Raw genomic sequence first — 17,934 nt, forward strand, 5'->3', positions numbered from 1 at the left:
GCGTGGGAGAAAGTCATGTGGTCAGACGGGACCAAAATAGAACTTGCTGGTCTAAACTTAACTCGTCGTGTTTTGAGGAGAAAGAAGGAGGAGTTGTATCCCAAGAACACTATCCTTACTGTGAAGCATAGGGGTGGAAGCATCATACTTTGGGGGTGCTTTTCTTTGAAGGAGACAGGACCACTGCACTGTATTAAGGAGAGGATGAATGAGGCCATGTATTGTGAGATTTTGAGCAACAATCTTCCCTCAGTCAAAGCATTGAAGATGGGTTGTGGTTGGGTCTTCCAACATGACAATGACCCGAAGCACACAGCCAGGATAACCAAGGAGTGGCTCCGTAAGAAGCATATCCAGGTTCTGGAGTGGCCTAGCCAGTCTACAGACCTAAATCCAATAGAAAATCTTTGGAAGGAGCTGAACCTCTGTGTTGCTCAGCGACAGCCCCGAAACCTGGCAGATCTAGAGGAGATCTGTGTGGAGAAGTGGGCCAAAATCCCTCCTGCAGTGTGTCCAAACCTGGTCAAGAACTACATGAAACATTGAGCTCTGTAATTGTAAACAAAGGTTTCTGTACCAAATACTAACATTGGCTTTTCTCAGGTGTTCAAATACTTATGTGCAACAGTGCTATACAAATAAATTCTTTAAAAATCATACAATGTGATTTCCTGAATTGTTTTTAAAATGCCGTCTCTCACAGTGGGAATACAATGTGAATTTTAGGCCTCTCCATGATTTGTAAGTGTTCAAATACTTATGTTCCTCACTGTAACTCCTTAACTGCAGGTCTGGTACTGAGCCCATTTTCAATTTGCCTTTCAAGACTGGAAAATGTGAGCCTGTCTTTTTGCTCAGGCTCTACTATTTGGCCTCATTTATTATAATTGTTGTGCTACATAGAGCCGTTCGGTGGTGTTGGAACAATACCTTAAACTGGGGATTCATGCCATTCCTCATTAAGCAATGCATTTTGTCCTCTTTTTCGTGTAGAAGCAGTCTTAATTTCTCTACTGCCCTCTCCATTTGTATATTGCTTATGTCCTTCTGGACATCAAGAAGGTGTGACATACCTTCATCCTTGCAGTTGAAGCTCTGCATGTTCAAGTTGCTTTAAATGTGAGACTAACTGACTGTGTATTTTATTAATCACATCGTTTTTTTTCCTGAGATTTGAAGTATATCACATAATTTAATCAGCTGCTCTTCCGTCAGTTGATACAGTGTTTCTTTCATTTTCAGCTGTAGCTTCTCTACTTCAGACTCCAGAGGAGTTAGCACAGGCAATGAAATGAGTGTTTATCAGACTTGAAAGATTTTTGCTGCCTCCTAGTGATTACTGTTCACTTCAGGATACAAACGCCAATGTCAGTCTAGTAACATCTCTGCTGCTTTGCAGTGCTCCTTTCTGATGCCTGGGTCATCTGGCTTTTTCTTACAGCTCAGGCATGGTCCTCAAGCCAAATATCCTAGTGGTGCCTCCAAATGTTGTGCCCTTAAACAGGGGAAATAGTAAGGGGCAATGAATGAGACACTGACAGCAGCTCTTGCCTTCACCTGTCTGTATTGAGTATCAGCTACAAAAGATGCAACCAAATCCACATTTTCTCTGCATGGATACATCAGTCTCAGGACCATAGTTTCCAAACTAAGTTATTCTTCTTTGCTGTTTCAACATTCAACAAGTGTCTTCTTAACACACATATTTTACCTGACACTTTCAATGACTTTCCACAGTAATGAAATAATACTTTGAGTATGTATGGCTATGGGTATGGCTCTCATGGTTAACTAAAATACAAATCATGGCAGAATAATCATCATACAATATGGCAGGATGATAGCTAAAGCTAGCTTACACAGCAACAGAGTTAGCCTACATTTTACTCCTTCTCACATCTGTCATTTGTCTAATCTCTACATTGTTATGTGTAACATTGTTTCTCCACTTTCACCGTGGTACTAAGGTGGACTGACCATTAGAACAAGTGGACTGAAAGGTGTGCAGTAAAAAGTATGCAGTGCATTTATATTACATTATTACAACAGTATTACATATTCATTCATGTAACTCAGTATTTTCTCAGCATGTTCTTTTTTTGACTCTTGTATAATGTTAAATGTTTGTCATTTAAATGTCCCTCTAAAAAGTCAAAGTCTGTTTCGCTTTTTCCCTTCAGCCAGTTGTCCCGGATAACTGGATTTTTAATAACTTACTACAGTTAAACCAGGACGAAACACAACTACGAACTATTAGGGCTAAAGCTAAAGGTCAGAAATTTCTTATAAATTGTTTCTGGAGAGTGTTACAAATTGTTACTTCAGCATTATCAGTGATGCTGACCTCACTTTCCAGGACCATATCTACAATATATAGAACAGTTTTTATCTAAGAAAATTGGAAATGTTAGCACCTTTACCAAAGAAATCTCCCCATGTTGTCATTTGGCCGTATTACTGTCCTGAGTTTTAGTTAAAAATGAAATATCATGAGATTATACCTATACTCAGATGATTACTACTTTAGCCTTCAAAAAGAAATATGAAGCAGGTCATGCTTTGCAATTTGATTAACAAGTCGCTAATCCATGAAAATGTAGTATCCCTGAGATCCTTCGTTTGCTTGTGACACATTTCAAAACATCAAAATGTAGATGGTCAAAATGCTCAACTTCAGCCCTCACAGCAGGAGCTCATTAACATACGGGTATCACAGAGGCCACACACACACTCATATATATATATATAGAGAGAGAGAGGGATAGAGATCGAGTCTAGTTAAGGCGTAGTCACTTGTAAACTTTTGTAAACCTAGCTAACCTGGCACCTCCATCTTTGACATTCATTGTCCAATATATCCACTATCCTTCTTCTGCACAAGTCTAAATGATAAATTCCCCCTCCAAAATAAAGCAAAAATGGTCAACACACTAATACTCATTTTCAAATAAATACTCAAAATTGTTGTTATAACCAGCTAGTCTATGAAGGAGCTGGACCTTAGAGCCATCCCCACAAACAGTACACAGAAGCCCACAATGCGTTAAATAGCAGCAGGCAACACAAGTTGTAACATGTTTCATAACAAGTAATCTCATGACTAATGTAAAGGGAGATATTAATAGAACAAACAGAATCTGCTCTTCCGCAAATAGGCGAAACAGCTAATATTCTTATAACCACTGGTTTGTACATGACCACCTTGTTGACTTACCGGTGTGGTAGGAGAAAGGCCTGTGCTTTTCATCCCTCATTATGCGGTGCCTAAGTGTCACTGACAGGTCCTCCTGGATGGGGACTGCTGCTGTTTGATTGGCTGATTCTGTGGTAAGACTTGGGTAAGAGTGAAGTGGATTGTAAGTATTTGCTTTTAGTTGGTCTTTTCTAACAGGCGGTGGTTTAGTAGGCTCCTTTTCAGTCTGTTCCTTCTCCCGTGCACCAGAGTAAGGCATCTTACCAAATAAATGCTTTGCTGCTATGTTGCTATCCTTCCTCTTTGCCCTGCTTAAACCTCCCGATCCTTTCCTCTCCTTGTCTTTTTTCTCTTCTTCTTCCTTCTCATCATCCGTATCCTCGCCTTCCCTCTCTCTGTCCTCTCCTTGACCTTTGCAGTTTTCTCTGTCCTCACTCCCAGCTTCATTATTATCCTTAACTGCTGCACTGACAACAGCAGGCGTGTCTTTCATCTGCTCACTGGCTTTGGTAGCCTGGTGGTGAGAGGTGGGATTGTGGTTGGGTGCTCTGCTTGGCCAAATGTAGCTGGGAAAAGAGGAAATGACACCACCACTGAAGCCCAGGCCAGCCAGTAAAGTGCTGGTCACCACAGATGCTACAGTTGCTTGACTACCACTGGAGGATGGACCAATGCCTGTTGCCATAGAGACAAATGAGAAGGGGATACCAGATGAAGTCCAAGTTGATGAGCCAGAGGAAATGGGAGCCATATCAGCCGAGGAGGCTGGAGACAGTGTTGGCTGAGAAAGGAAAAAAATGTAGTTAATACAAAGACGCATCATCAGTCATCCCATGAACTCACTGAGCTTTGACATTATAATGAAGAAAATTACAACTAATGTAAAATGTGAGATTTCAGTCACCTTGTTTGTTCCATTTATTTGTTTTACCAAATCTGATTAAAATTTAGTAGGTGAATTTAGAATTTAGTAGAGGAAAATTCACTATGCTGAACTGCTCGAATTTTACATCTTTATTACCAAAAATAATAAAGAATTAAGCCTTGACCTTAAAGGGCTCAATGAAACTGATTGCCAGCAGGTATATCAAGTAGTTTCACAATACATTGCTGGAGAATACTGTGCTTGTTTCACGCTCTACATTTTTATTCTGGAACTCTGCTAAAGTAGCAAAACATGAATAAAAAATTATTTTTATTCATATTTTTTTTATCTTATACAGAGTAGAAACTGCAAATTCTCAAATACAACCATATACATCAGAGTACTACGTTGTATCATAATAATGAGAGTGCACAGCATGAGCATCATGTGCAACAAAGATTATGACAGGACATCTCTGTGTGGAAAAAAATGAAGTTTACGATCTGCTTGTAAAACATGATGGCAGGGTTTTAGTATTTCAATAATAATATCATAAATCCTTTTCGGGTAACACAGATTACAGATATTACATACCTGTCTGACATACATTTACCTGATTATAAGTTAAATTATTTGATTATATATGCATAATCAGAACTATCAAGATTAAAGGGTCACACTGAGCTTTAAAACTAGAAAACGTCAAAATATGTTTCAATTTTTAAGGGTCATTAGAAATGGGCACAGATTTAAAAACCTTTGAAGAAAAAAAAAACTGACATTAGAACTTTGAGGCCTCAAGGTGTCACATATTAAAATGACGTGAGATCAGTCACATGAAAAACAGAACATTAACACTGTTAACCTCTTAATCGCTTTCATCAAGAATTCGTGCGAAATGTGAAATTTATCTGAACTATGGTCAATAATTTACCAGTGACTATTTACAGACATCAATGAATTCTAGGTGAATTCATACCCTTTTAAATGATTGTATGGAATGAAGCAAGAAAGAGAGAATGCAGTTAGCGTTTGGTCGTTTCCGAAAGTTTGGTTGCATAAATAAACTAAAATAAAATCTCTTCATCCATATGCATATGAACTTAATTTTTCCTGACTCTAATGCTTATTGAGACACTGATGTTCATATGAGAGATGCTCACACAGAATCAAAAGTCAATAGTGTTGATTCACATCCATTATCCTTACCATTCCAGTTTTTACAATCCTCGTCCCTTCAAAGATCCTGGTAGTGTTCGCTAAAACAAGAGAAAGAAAAAATAGTATCTACAGTGAAACGCAGGACTGAGGAACACTTAAACAGATGTTTGCAAACTAGTTTGAGTCCACTATAAGCTCATTAACCACTTCATGAAACAATGTAAATGTAAGTCACTGAATACGTAATAAGGAAGCCAAATAACTGGATGTAATTAAATTGAATTATTACACTGTACATCATTTCAGTTGTCTGTCCTTTAGTCTGCAGCTACTGATACATCACTAGCTTACATTAATAACCTTAATATGAATGACTAAAATATTATGATCAAAGGAATAAGTAATAATACATTTAGAAATACATTATAAATGGCTTATACACCAACAATATGCAGGGCTGATGCAAATACTGACAGTAAGGAAGGCATTGGAGAAGAGAATGTGCCAGGAATTCGTAACACACACACTTAGAGTGTGTGTGTGTGTGTGTGTGTGTGTGTGTGTGTGAGCACCTACTACCTCTAAAAAGCATACTCTGACTGAAGTCACTGCGCATGTCATTAGTGCAGACAGCCTGGACTCGAAAGAGGTAGAGCACATCGGGGGAGACAGGAGAAATGATGGCCTCCTGGACAACAACACAAATTGCAGCAAGAAAATCGGTAAGGTTGGCATGAGTTATGAGTTATGTCAATCAGAAATCTTTATGACTGCCTCCAAGTAAATGACAGTAGGTAGCATATGTTAGCAGAGTGGGAACAAAACTAAACATTTGTAAACCTGAAATGCCTTTTTCTATGATATGTAGTTAATTCCATCAATGTGAATTAAAGTGGTCACTTTTCATATGGAAAAGTTTGTTTTTTTAAATATTTGCCTGCTTTTTCTAAAATTACTATTTTAAAATATGAATGGTATATAATAATAATGGTATATAATATAATTATGACTGATGGCTGTTCGTTGGAATGTAGCCTGAATGCATTTCAAAAATGTAAGGGGGGTGGACAGAAAAACTTTTGCCAGTTCAAACAGGATCTGAACCATTTAAGGGCAGTTCCTTTGATACCCACACAGCTCTCCAGTCGAGACACTAGAATACCTCGATCCACTGTATCAAATGCAGCGCTCAGGTCATTTTAAGTACTAAAATGGCAGAGGTCACCTGAGTGAGCAATTAGTAGAAGATCATTAAAAAACCTTTTTAAAAAAAAACAAAAAAAAAACATTAAAAGCACAGTTTCAGTGCTATGTAGCACTCTGGCATCTAACTGAAATGTTTCAGAGATGCCATTTTTCCCAGAAAAGCCTGGAGCTGAAGGAAGACAATTCTTCTCCAGGACCTTGACAAAGTGAATGAAAACAGCAGAAATCTGGGGGATCAGAAGGATCATAAGCTGGAGGAGTGATATGAGACCTGATAGCAGCAACCTTATTGACTACCAAAGCCTGAATTAGAAGTGACGAGTTCAGAGAATAGGCTTAACTAGTAAATCATCTTTATTCTTAACCAAATTCTTAACCCTATAATAATCCAAGTATAAGTGTGATTAATATGTTAAATTACAAATGTAGTTTGAGTAGTGAAAATGACTGGTCTAATTTCTGAATTTTGTGTGTGTAGACATTATCCAGCTTTGACCTTTACTGATTAGTCCATTAGTCCATCATTATGCATGATTTGGCATGGTAATAATTATAGCACTGGTGAACACAGAACCTTAATTCATATGTGATTATGTTTAATTCTGATCAGGGGCACTTTCTTTTAATGCCTGACTTCTAAAATACTTGATTTAATAAAAAGAAAATGTATTAATTATATTTTCAATAAACTGACAAACACAGTTTTAAAGAGAAAAAGTCAAAGAAAGACAAGATAAGATAAGATTTTATTGATCCCACGACGGGGAAATTTTTGCGATACCTCAGCTCAGGTACAGATCTCAGAAGGAAAATACAAAAAATACAAATACAATACAAACAAATAAAAAGTAAGATAAGTAAGATAATACACTATATACAAATATGCAGTATGTGATTATGGATATGGTTGTGGAAATATGCAAGAAAACTATATAGCTTAACACAACTGTTCTACCACTACTATTCCTTTGTTCCTATATATAGGTATTCCTATAGACATGTACACACACACACACACACACACACACACACACCACACACCACACACAAACACACACTCGTACACACTAAATATACATATGTATACATACACATTACATATATACCTGCACACGTCCATACTAGAGTTGGATGTCCACTTTTACGTGGTCTTGGTCTCAGATCCCTCGATCTTGTCTCGGTCTTGCTGTCTCGGATCGACAAATCGGGAGATTTAGAGTCAACCATTGGCGGAGCGGGGGGGTGGCTTACTGGGCTTAAGCCCAGGTCATGTTTTCAGAAGCCTGGGATCTTTTGGAGTGTAATTTGTTTCATAGTTAGATGCCTGACTGACAACTGTATAAAACAAAAACTACACATAATATTCGAAGCACATAGCGCACAGTCATAAATTCCCCCTAGTTTTGGTATGATACACTAGCCGACTGAGCACAGCACTTATGCCTGTGAGCGAGAGGGGAGAAGCTGCTGCCTGCGAGATTGCTGTTGGAGAAACGCAGCCAGGCAGACAGAGGAGAGCTTAAGTTTGACCAGGTACCAACGCAAATCATTCGTACTGTACAAATAATGTAAATATGACGGTGAATCACGAAAGATTGATATCAAACTGATCACTTGACCCATATTACGTTACTTGCTCTTCAAGTGAATCAACAAACGGCGAAATGAAAAGCCGAACAACAACAAAGCTGTTTCTTTAGAGAGTCTTAGCTTACATGTGTGTTTATTTCATATTTTCAGTTGTTTCCCTCCACGGCTAAATAAATCGGTTTCAGTAATGCACTGATATACAAGAATGGACATAAGGAGCTTCTTTCAAAGAAAAAACTCTGGTAGATGTTATTTTATACATTATCCTTTGTATGTTGTTCAGTATATTTCTATGCAAAACAAGAGGAGTTTTAATACACAGCAGTATATTCACAGTTTAAACCAGATATTTACACTTTAGGGGAAAAACATAAAAACGTTTTTTTTTTGTTAAACATCAATTTAGAGTAAACTTGTTTTGTTTTGGATAAATAAATATTGAAATATCTTTTGAATTAGTTAAATGTCAGAATAAAGAGAGAGATCTGTCTATTTTTTATCACTTTCATCAAATTTAGGAGCACATGTACACTAAGTTTATTGTTAATTAATAAGAAACTCCAGACGATTCCATTGTGAGCTGAAGAAGCTTCTGATTGGTTCGTAGAGTCCATGTGAGTAAATTGGTGGCACAGCTGTGGATGCATATAAGGCAAAACACAGAGCCTGTTTCTGTGACATGGGAACATCCAGAGACGTCAACCAAAACACCAGGAAAAGAGTTGTGGAGCTCCATAAGTGTGGCTCAGTTTGAATACAATTTGGTGCCATTTACAATTAAGAAATACAGACAGTTTCTCTCTTTACTCTGAAAGTTAACAAATATGTTTTTATATTTATCAACCTAAAAAATAAATATTTAGTCTGATTTGATGTTACAATTAAAAAAGTGTTTTTATCTGAAGAGTTTGTAAATATCTGGTTTCACCTGTATATTTGATGGTGTTGGTGTTTGGCTTGATTGTCAGCACAGAGAGAGAGAGAGGGGGGGAGAGGGAGAGAGAGGGAGGAACAGAGAGAGGGGGGGAGAGAGAGGAACAGAGGGAGAGAGAGAGGAACAGAGAGAGAGGAACAGAGAGAGAGAGAGAGGAACAGAGAGAGAGGAACAGAGAGAGAGGAACAGAGAGAGAGAGAGAGAGGAACAGAGGGAGAGAGAGAGGAACAGAGGGAGAGAGAGAGGAACAGAGAGAGAGAGAGAGGAACAGAGGAGAGAGAGGAACAGAGAGAGAGAGAGGAACAGAGAGAGAGGAACAGAGAGGGAGGAACAGAGAGGGAGAGAGAGGAACAGAGGGAGAGAGAGGAACAGAGAGAGAGAGAGAGGAACAGAGGGAGAGAGAGGAACAGAGAGAGAGAGAGAGGAACAGAGAGAGAGGAACAGAGAGGGAGAGAGAGGAACAGAGGGAGAGAGAGAGGAACAGAGAGAGAGAGAGAGGAACAGAGGGAGAGAGAGGAACAGAGAGAGAGAGAGAGGAACAGAGAGAGAGGAACAGAGAGGGAGGAACAGAGAGGGAGAGAGAGAGAGAGGAACAGAGAGGGAGAGAGAGGAACAGAGAGGGAGAGAGGAACAGAGGGAGAGAGAGAGAGGAACAGAGAGGGAGAGAGAGGAACAGAGAGAGAGAGAGAGGAACAGAGGAGAGAGAGGAACAGAGAGGGAGAGAGAGGAACAGAGAGGGAGAGAGGAACAGAGAGGGAGAGAGAGAGGAACAGAGAGAGAGAGAGAGGAACAGAGAGGGAGAGAGGAACAGAGAGAGAGAGAGAGAGAGGAACAGAGAGAGAGAGAGAGGAACAGAGAGAGAGAGAGAGGAACAGAGAGGGAGAGAGAGGAACAGAGAGGGAGAGAGGAACAGAGAGGGAGAGAGAGGAACAGAGAGGGAGAGAGAGAGGAACAGAGAGAGAGAGAGAGGAACAGAGAGAGAGAGAGAGGAACAGAGAGGGAGAGAGAGGAACAGAGAGGGAGAGAGGAACAGAGGGAGAGAGAGGAACAGAGAGGGAGAGAGGAACAGAGAGAGAGAGAGAGGAACAGAGAGAGAGAGAGAGAGGAACAGAGGGAGAGAGAGGAACAGAGAGGGAGAGAGGAACAGAGAGAGAGAGAGAGGAACAGAGAGAGAGAGAGAGAGGAACAGAGGGAGAGAGAGGAACAGAGGGAGAGAGAGAGAGAGGAACAGAGAGAGAGAGGAACAGAGCGAGCGAGAGAGGAACAGAGAGAGAGAGAGAGGAACAGAGAGAGAGAGAGAGAGGAACAGAGGGAGAGAGAGGAACAGAGAGGGAGAGAGGAACAGAGAGAGAGAGAGAGGAACAGAGAGAGAGAGAGAGAGGAACAGAGGGAGAGAGAGGAACAGAGGAGAGAGAGAGAGAGGAACAGAGAGAGAGAGGAACAGAGAGGGAGAGAGAGAGGAACAGAGAGAGAGAGAGAGGAACAGAGAGGGAGAGAGAGGAACAGAGAGGGAGAGAGGAACAGAGAGAGAGAGAGAGGAACAGAGAGAGAGAGAGAGGAACAGAGGGAGAGAGAGAGAGAGGAACAGAGAGGGAGAGAGAGGAACAGAGAGAGAGAGAGAGAGGAACAGAGAGAGAGAGGAACAGAGAGGGAGAGAGGAACAGAGAGAGAGAGAGAGAGGAACAGAGAGAGAGAGAGAGGAACAGAGAGGGAGAGAGAGGAACAGAGAGGGAGAGAGGAACAGAGAGAGAGAGAGAGAGGAACAGAGAGAGAGAGAGAGGAACAGAGGGAGAGAGAGAGAGAGGAACAGAGAGGGAGAGAGAGGAACAGAGAGAGAGAGAGAGAGGAACAGAGAGAGAGAGGAACAGAGAGGGAGAGAGGAACAGAGAGAGAGAGAGAGAGGAACAGAGAGAGAGAGAGAGGAACAGAGGGAGAGAGAGAGAGAGGAACAGAGAGAGAGAGAGAGAGAGGAACAGAGGGAGAGAGAGAGAGAGGAACAGAGAGAGAGAGGAACAGAGAGAGAGAGGAACAGAGCGAGCGAGAGAGAGAGGACCAGAGAGAGAGAGGAACAGAGAGAGAGAGAGAGGAACAGAGAGAGAGGAACAGAGAGAGAGAGAGAGGAACAGAGAGAGAGAGGAACAGAGAGAGAGAGGAACAGAGAGAGAGAGAGAGGAACAGAGAGAGAGAGAGAGGAACAGATAGAGAGAGAGAGGACCAGAGAGAGAGAGGAACAGAGAGAGAGAGAGAGAGAGGAACAGAGCGAGAGAGAGAGGAACAGAGAGAGAGAGAGAGGAACAGAGAGAGAGAGAGAGAGTAACAGAGCGAGAGAGAGAGGAACAGAGAGAGAGGAACAGAGAGAGAGAGAGAGAGTAACAGAGCGAGAGAGAGAGGAACAGAGAGAGAGAGGAACAGAGAGAGAGAGAGAGAACAGAGAGAGAGGAACAGAGAGAGAGAGAGGAACAGAGAGAGAGAGGAACAGAGAGAGAGAGAGAGAACAGAGAGAGAGGAACAGAGAGAGAGAGAGGAACAGAGAGAGAGAGAGAGAAACAGAGAGAGAGGAACAGAGAGAGAGAGAGGAACAGAGAGAGAGAGAGGAACAGAGAGAGAGAGGAACAGAGAGAGAGAGGAACAGAGAGAGAGAGAGGAACAGAGAGAGAGAGAGAGAAACAGAGAGAGAGGAACAGAGAGAGAGAGAGGAACAGAGAGAGAGAGGAACAGAGAGAGAGAGAGAGAAACAGAGAGAGAGGAACAGAGCGAGAGAGAGGAACAGAGAGAGAGAGAGGAACAGAGAGAGAGAGAAACAGAGAGAGAGGAACAGAGAGAGAGAGAGGAACAGAGAGAGAGAGAGAGAAACAGAGAGAGAGGAACAGAGCGAGAGAGAGGAACAGAGAGAGAGAGAGGAACAGAGAGAGAGAGAAACAGAGAGAGAGGAACAGAGAGAGAGAGAGGAACAGAGAGAGAGAGAGAGAAACAGAGAGAGAGAACAGAGAGAGAGGAACAGAGAGAGAGAGAGAGGAACAGAGAGAGAGAGAGAGGAACAGAGAGAGAGAAACAGAGAGAGAGGAACAGAGAGAGAGAGAGAGGAACAGAGAGAGAGAGAGAGAAACAGAGAGAGAGGAACAGAGAGAGAGGAACAGAGAGAGAGAGAGAGGAACAGAGAGAGAGAGAGAGAAACAGAGAGAGAGAAACAGAGAGAGAGGAACAGAGAGAGAGAGAGAGGAACAGAGAGAGAGAGAGAGAAACAGAGAGAGAGGAACAGAGAGAGAGAAACAGAGAGAGAGAGAGGAACAGAGAGAGAGAGAGAGAAACAGAGAGAGAGGAACACAGAGAGAGAGAGAGGAACAGAGAGAGAGGAACAGAGAGAGAGAGAGGAACAGAGAGAGAGAGAGAGAAACAGAGAGAGAGGAACAGAGAGAGAGAGGAACAGAGAGAGAGAGAGAGAAACAGAGAGAGAGGAACAGAGAGAGAGAGAGGAACAGAGAGAGAGAGAGAGGAACAGAGAGAGAGAGAGGAACAGAGAGAGAGAGAGAGAAACAGAGAGAGAGGAACAGAGAGAGAGAGAGGAACAGAGAGAGAGAGAGGGGAACAGAGAGAGAGGAACAGAGAGAGAGAGAGAGGAACAGAGAGAGAGGAACAGAGAGAGAGAAACAGAGAGAGAGGAACAGAGAGAGAGAGAGGAACAGAGAGAGAGAGAGAGAAACAGAGAGAGAGGAACAGAGCGAGAGAGAGGAACAGAGAGAGAGAGAGAGAAACAGAGAGAGAGAGAGGAACAGAGAGAGAGAGAGAGGAACAGAGAGAGAGGAACAGAGAGAGAGAGAGGAACAGAGAGAGAGAGAGAGAAACAGAGAGAGAGAGAGGAACAGAGAGAGAGAGAGAGGAACAGAGAGAGAGAGAGAGAAACAGAGAGAGAGGAACAGAGAGAGAGAGAGGAACAGAGAGAGAGAGAGAGAAACAGAGAGAGAGAGAGGAACAGAGAGAGAGAGAGAGAAACAGAGAGAGAGAGAGGAACAGAGAGAGAGAGAGAGAAACAGAGAGAGAGGAACAGAGAGAGAGAGAGGAACAGAGAGAGAGAGAGAGAAACAGAGAGAGAGAGAGGAACAGAGAGAGAGAGAGGAACAGAGAGAGAGAGAGGAACAGAGAGAGAGAGAGAGAAACAGAGAGAGAGAGAGGAACAGAGAGAGAGAGAGAGAAACAGAGAGAGAGGAACAGAGAGAGAGAGAGGAACAGAGAGAGAGAGAGAGAAACAGAGAGAGAGGAACAGAGAGAGAGAGAGGAACAGAGAGAGAGAGAGAGAAACAGAGAGAGAGGAACAGAGAGAGAGAGAGGAACAGAGAGAGAGAGAGAGAAACAGAGAGAGAGAGAGGAACAGAGAGAGAGAGAGAGAAACAGAGAGAGAGAGAGGAACAGAGAGAGAGAGAGAGAAACAGAGAGAGAGAGAGGAACAGAGAGAGAGAGAGAGAAACAGAGAGAGAGGAACAGAGAGAGAGAGAGGAACAGAGAGAGAGAGAGAGAAACAGAGAGAGAGAGAGGAACAGAGCGAGAGAGAGAGAAACAGAGAGAGAGAGAGGAACAGAGCGAGAGAGAGGAACAGAGAGAGAGAGAGAAACAGAGAGAGAGAGAGAGAAACAGAGAGAGAGAGGAACAGAGAGAGAGGAACAGAGAGAGAGAGAGGAACAGAGAGAGAGAGAGAGAAACAGAGAGAGAGGAACAGAGCGAGAGAGAGGAACAGAGAGAGAGAGAGAGAAACAGAGAGAGAGAGAGGAACAGAGAGAGAGAGAGGAACAGAGAGAGAGAGAGAGAAACAGAGAGAGAGGAACAGAGAGAGAGAGAGGAACAGAGAGAGAGAGAGAGAAACAGAGAGAGAGAGAGGAACAGAGAGAGAGAGAGAGAAACAGAGAGAGAGGAACAGAGAGAGAGAGAGAGAACAGAGAGAGAGGAACAGAGAGAGAGAGAGAGGAACAGAGAGAGAGGAACAGAGAGAGAGAGAGGAACAGAGAGAGAGAGAGAGAAACAGAGAGAGAGGAACAGAGCGAGAGAGAGGAACAGAGAGAGAGAGAGAGAAACAGAGAGAGAGAGAGGAACAGAGAGAGAGAGAGAGAAACAGAGAGAGAGGAACAGAGAGAGAGAGAGAGAAACAGAGAGAGAGGAACAGAGAGAGAGAGAGAGAAACAGAGCGAGAGAGAGAGAAACAGAGAGAGAGAGAGGAACAGAGAGAGAGAGAGAGAAACAGAGAGAGAGGAACAGAGAGAGAGAGAGAGGAACAGAGAGAGAGAGAGAGGAACAGAGAGAGAGGAACAGAGAGAGAGAGAGAGGAACAGAGCGAGAGAGAGGAACAGAGCGAGAGAGAGAGAAACAGAGAGAGAGGAACAGAGAGAGAGAGAGAGGAACAGAGAGAGAGAGAGGAACAGATGATCTAGTCACAAGAGCAGGTCAGACACACATGAACGTCACATGATGTTACCAAAACTCATCAGAACATGTATCCAGTACCTAGTGTTTCTTTTTAAATACCATTTGTTACTTTCAAATTCTATATTTATTAAGTTTTGCAGGCTTGTTTGCACAACGAGGCTAAATAATTATATAAACTTTTCTGAATCTAAATAGTGGACTTTGGTAGAATTAAAAATAAGTGTAGTGCAGGTCTATGATGATTTTTAGTGCTACTATCATCTAGTTTTGATTCTGGTTCGGTCTTGGTTAAGTCCTAAGTAGTCCTGATTTTGAACTGTTGTCGTCCTGTTTTACTTCCGGATCAGTTCTGGGTCTGGTTGAATTGGGGTTTAGTCCTCGTGTCTTGATACAGCCCCGACTTTGTTCTGACCTGCTGCTTAATTAAAAAACTAGTTTAAGGTGTCCTGCATATGCGATATATATTTTTTTCCTATATGAAGTCATTCTTTTTTGAACAAAACTCAAAACACAGCCTAATAAATCTTTCAGTCATTTCTAACCCCCCCATCCCACATGCATACTACCCTTTAGGGCTAAGCCCTGGGTGTATAAAATGTCTGGCTCCACCTCTGGAGTCAACAGTATCCATGACACACAACATAACGTTCGTTAATGGGGTCATGCGCAAAAGCATCGGCTCTAAGAGCCGTGCTTAGAGAGTGCTTTGTAGTGAATCAGAGTTGACTCCCATTGAGCGAGAGCCGGCTCCTCACTTAATTTCCTTTGGCTGCTCAGCTCTCACGCAGTGGCTCAGCTATGCTCCAATCCCTCCATATTGTGGCCGATTACGTGCGAGGATATAAGATAATATCATTATGTGAAAAACATAGAGGGTGAGAGACGCAAAAGTGGAGTGTGCGTCTGTCCTCTCAGTAAGTGAGTGAGATAGTAGACAGCGGTGAGGAGGGCTGTGCGAGTGCATCGCAAAAACACATAAATAAGCCTGACACCCGTAAACGAAGCAGCATCTGGCTGCAGTTTAAAGACTTTTTGGTCTTGGTCTCGTCTCGTCTCAACTTGGTCTTGGTCTCGGTTTAGGTGGTCTTGACTACAAGTCTAGTCCATACACATAGAAGGTCCATTATGCATGAAGTGGTGACCTTGGACGTCCCACAATGTCCAGTGACTTATGACATCGTGATTGAGGACTTATAGAGTCTAACTGCTGTTGGGATGAATGACCTGCGAAAGCGTTCCCTCCTGCAGCGAGGGTGTTTCAGTGTCTGACTAAAGGAACTGCTCAGCACACTCAAAGACTTACAGACTGCAGTGGGTGATGTGGGTTGTTCATGATGGATGTCAGCTTTACTAACATCCTCCTCTCATGTTCATATATAACTGGATTCAAAGGGATTATGCTACAATGAAGAATGAGAATGTGCAAATGAAATCTCATTGAAGACTGATTACACTGAATGAAGCGTGAAGTGAAGTATATTCAAATGTGACTCAATGTTCAAATGTAACAGAATTTTCTATGTTAGGAATAACACAGAAAAGAGGAAAATGTAATATAGTAACTTTAAAGTTTGTTTTAAATCATATATCGAATTGATTTATTAGTCCCACAAGGGGAAATTTCATAAAGCTGCCGACCTATTGCACTCAATGGAGGCGCCATCTTACCCTCCGACCATACATACATTACACAAACATCACATGGGGAAGACAGGTCAGAGAGGTATAACAATGGAAAATGCACCACATGAGGAAAGATAAGGAGAAAAAATAACTCCCCCAGACTGAGCTCCAACAGGGAGATCAGTTTGAGAACAGAAAAAAACACCTCTGCACAAAGCACATGAAAGAACTCTTAATACACCAAAGAAACACATGACAAGCAACAGGGGTGGGTAAAGGGTGCAGCATCGGAAGGAAATAAGCCTCGAAGGCGTTTGGAAAGGGAGGGGGGATGAGTGTGTGCATATCAGTGTGCATATCAGTGTACATGTGTGTGCGTGTCCAGAGTTCAGCTGAGACAGTGTCCTTCGCCCTGCTAGGCTAAGTAAACAGTCTTCCAGCCAACCCAGGTGGCCTTGCAGGCTGGACATCGGGTGAGTAGAAGTTACCAGTGTTATTGGACGTCCCAGTGGGTGACACCAGAGTCAAAAGATGTGACGTCCAGTAAGACAGGGGAAGAAAGAGTGAACAGAAGAAGAGATACGGGGTTCTTCCCTTTTGTCTTCTGCGAGGTGAGCATCTAAGATGTTCAAAAAACATCTTAGATCCATTCTTCTTTAAATTGGATCTAAGCAACAGCTTTAAATTTCAGCAGAGATGCCAAAAGGGTGGACCTCTGCCCAGATTGTGAACCTGTGAATTGGTTTTGCATTTTTGACTATTTTTCTGCCCATTTTTGCCATTTTAAAATGTTAATCCAGAAGAGATTTGGGTTTACATGATACTTCACTGAATGCCCAGAGGAAGATGGAAGAAGTACTTTGAGGAGCTAATGAGTAAAGAAAATGAGACTTTGAGGAGGAAGGATAGAGTGAACCAGGAAATTTGCTATGAAGAGTGGAAAGGTGGTTGTTCCTGATAACTGTGGATTTGGAGATTTCTAAGCGAGAGGGCAGTGGACTTTTTAACCAATTTGAACCAATTTTCACCATCAAGCGCAGAGTCATAGTTACTACAGAAAGATAAAGCTGATGGGCCATACAGTGGTTCTATTGGAACGGGTTATTCAAGTTAAGAACTGAGCTGAACATAAAGAATCCCCCTCCGCTTTACATTGTTACATTATCTTGTAGCTCATTGTTCTGGTTTCAGAGGTGCAAGTCAGTACTTGACATACATCCTGCTATGTGCAGTGTGTTATACTGTGTTCATCAATCATCATTTCCTTATATATACCCAAACTGTTAGGTGTTGTTGCCTCCAAAGAATTCATTTTGAAACAACAGGATCAGTTGTTGTAGCCTAAACAGGTCTAAATGGTACCTTGTATCACCCCATTAGAAACCTTCAGTATGAGCTTCAGTATGAGTATAATCTATTACTAAAGCTAATATTCTGAAAATGAATTTACGGACACGTGAATAATATAGCTACCATTTATATATTTCTAAATCCTCAAACTATCTGATTATGTCCTGATTTACATGAAACTACAACAAACTCTGAAACACTGTTCTTTTGCTGTCTTTTCCCTCTTCAACAGCATCCGTGGCTTGTTAGTATTCACACAGGGTTGATGTAGAACAGCAACAACATATGGCTGTCATTGGGTTCAATGGGGATTCTCCATTAACTATGACAAGACTATGACCACCTTTCCCCTGCATCTCTTGCCATAGCAGATTTTCCTTTTAAAAGTCAATGATGCTTCCACAGCCAGGGGTCACTCTGATCCCTTCTTTGCTCTCTTCTGGTTTTCCCACAGAGCGACTCACCCAAGGTCATGCTTTCTGCTGGCAGTGCTATATCCCCTCCAGCTTAACATTAGTATTCTGCTGGCTGACTGGCAGCCCAAATATAAGGAAACAAAACCTCCTGCCTATTCCACAGCCTTCTCTCCTATCTCATTTT

General features: G+C 42.2%; 1 protein-coding gene across 2 annotated transcripts in view; it reads right to left on the reverse strand.

The window, feature by feature from the left end:
* LOC146386340 (receptor-type tyrosine-protein phosphatase gamma-like) overlaps positions 1-17,934 on the reverse strand; it is a 362,095-nt gene that overhangs the window by 25,309 nt on the left and 318,852 nt on the right. Inside the window, exons 10-12 of one of the 2 annotated variants that reach the window (XM_084927312.1) lie at positions 5,814-5,907; positions 5,268-5,317; positions 3,215-3,974 (exon numbers count right to left, since the gene is read on the reverse strand). In XM_084927312.1, coding sequence (XP_084783438.1) covers positions 3,215-3,974; positions 5,268-5,317; positions 5,814-5,907 — 904 coding nt within the window. Of the gene's footprint in view, positions 1-3,214; positions 3,975-5,267; positions 5,318-5,798; positions 5,908-17,934 lie in introns of both variants that reach the window. The other variant, XM_084927311.1, reaches the window with a different exon arrangement.

This window comes from Perissodus microlepis, chromosome 5 (assembly GCF_051167445.1).
Source record: "Perissodus microlepis isolate ML-2025 ecotype Zambia chromosome 5, ASM5116744v1, whole genome shotgun sequence".
Lineage (NCBI taxonomy): Eukaryota > Metazoa > Chordata > Actinopteri > Cichliformes > Cichlidae > Perissodus > Perissodus microlepis.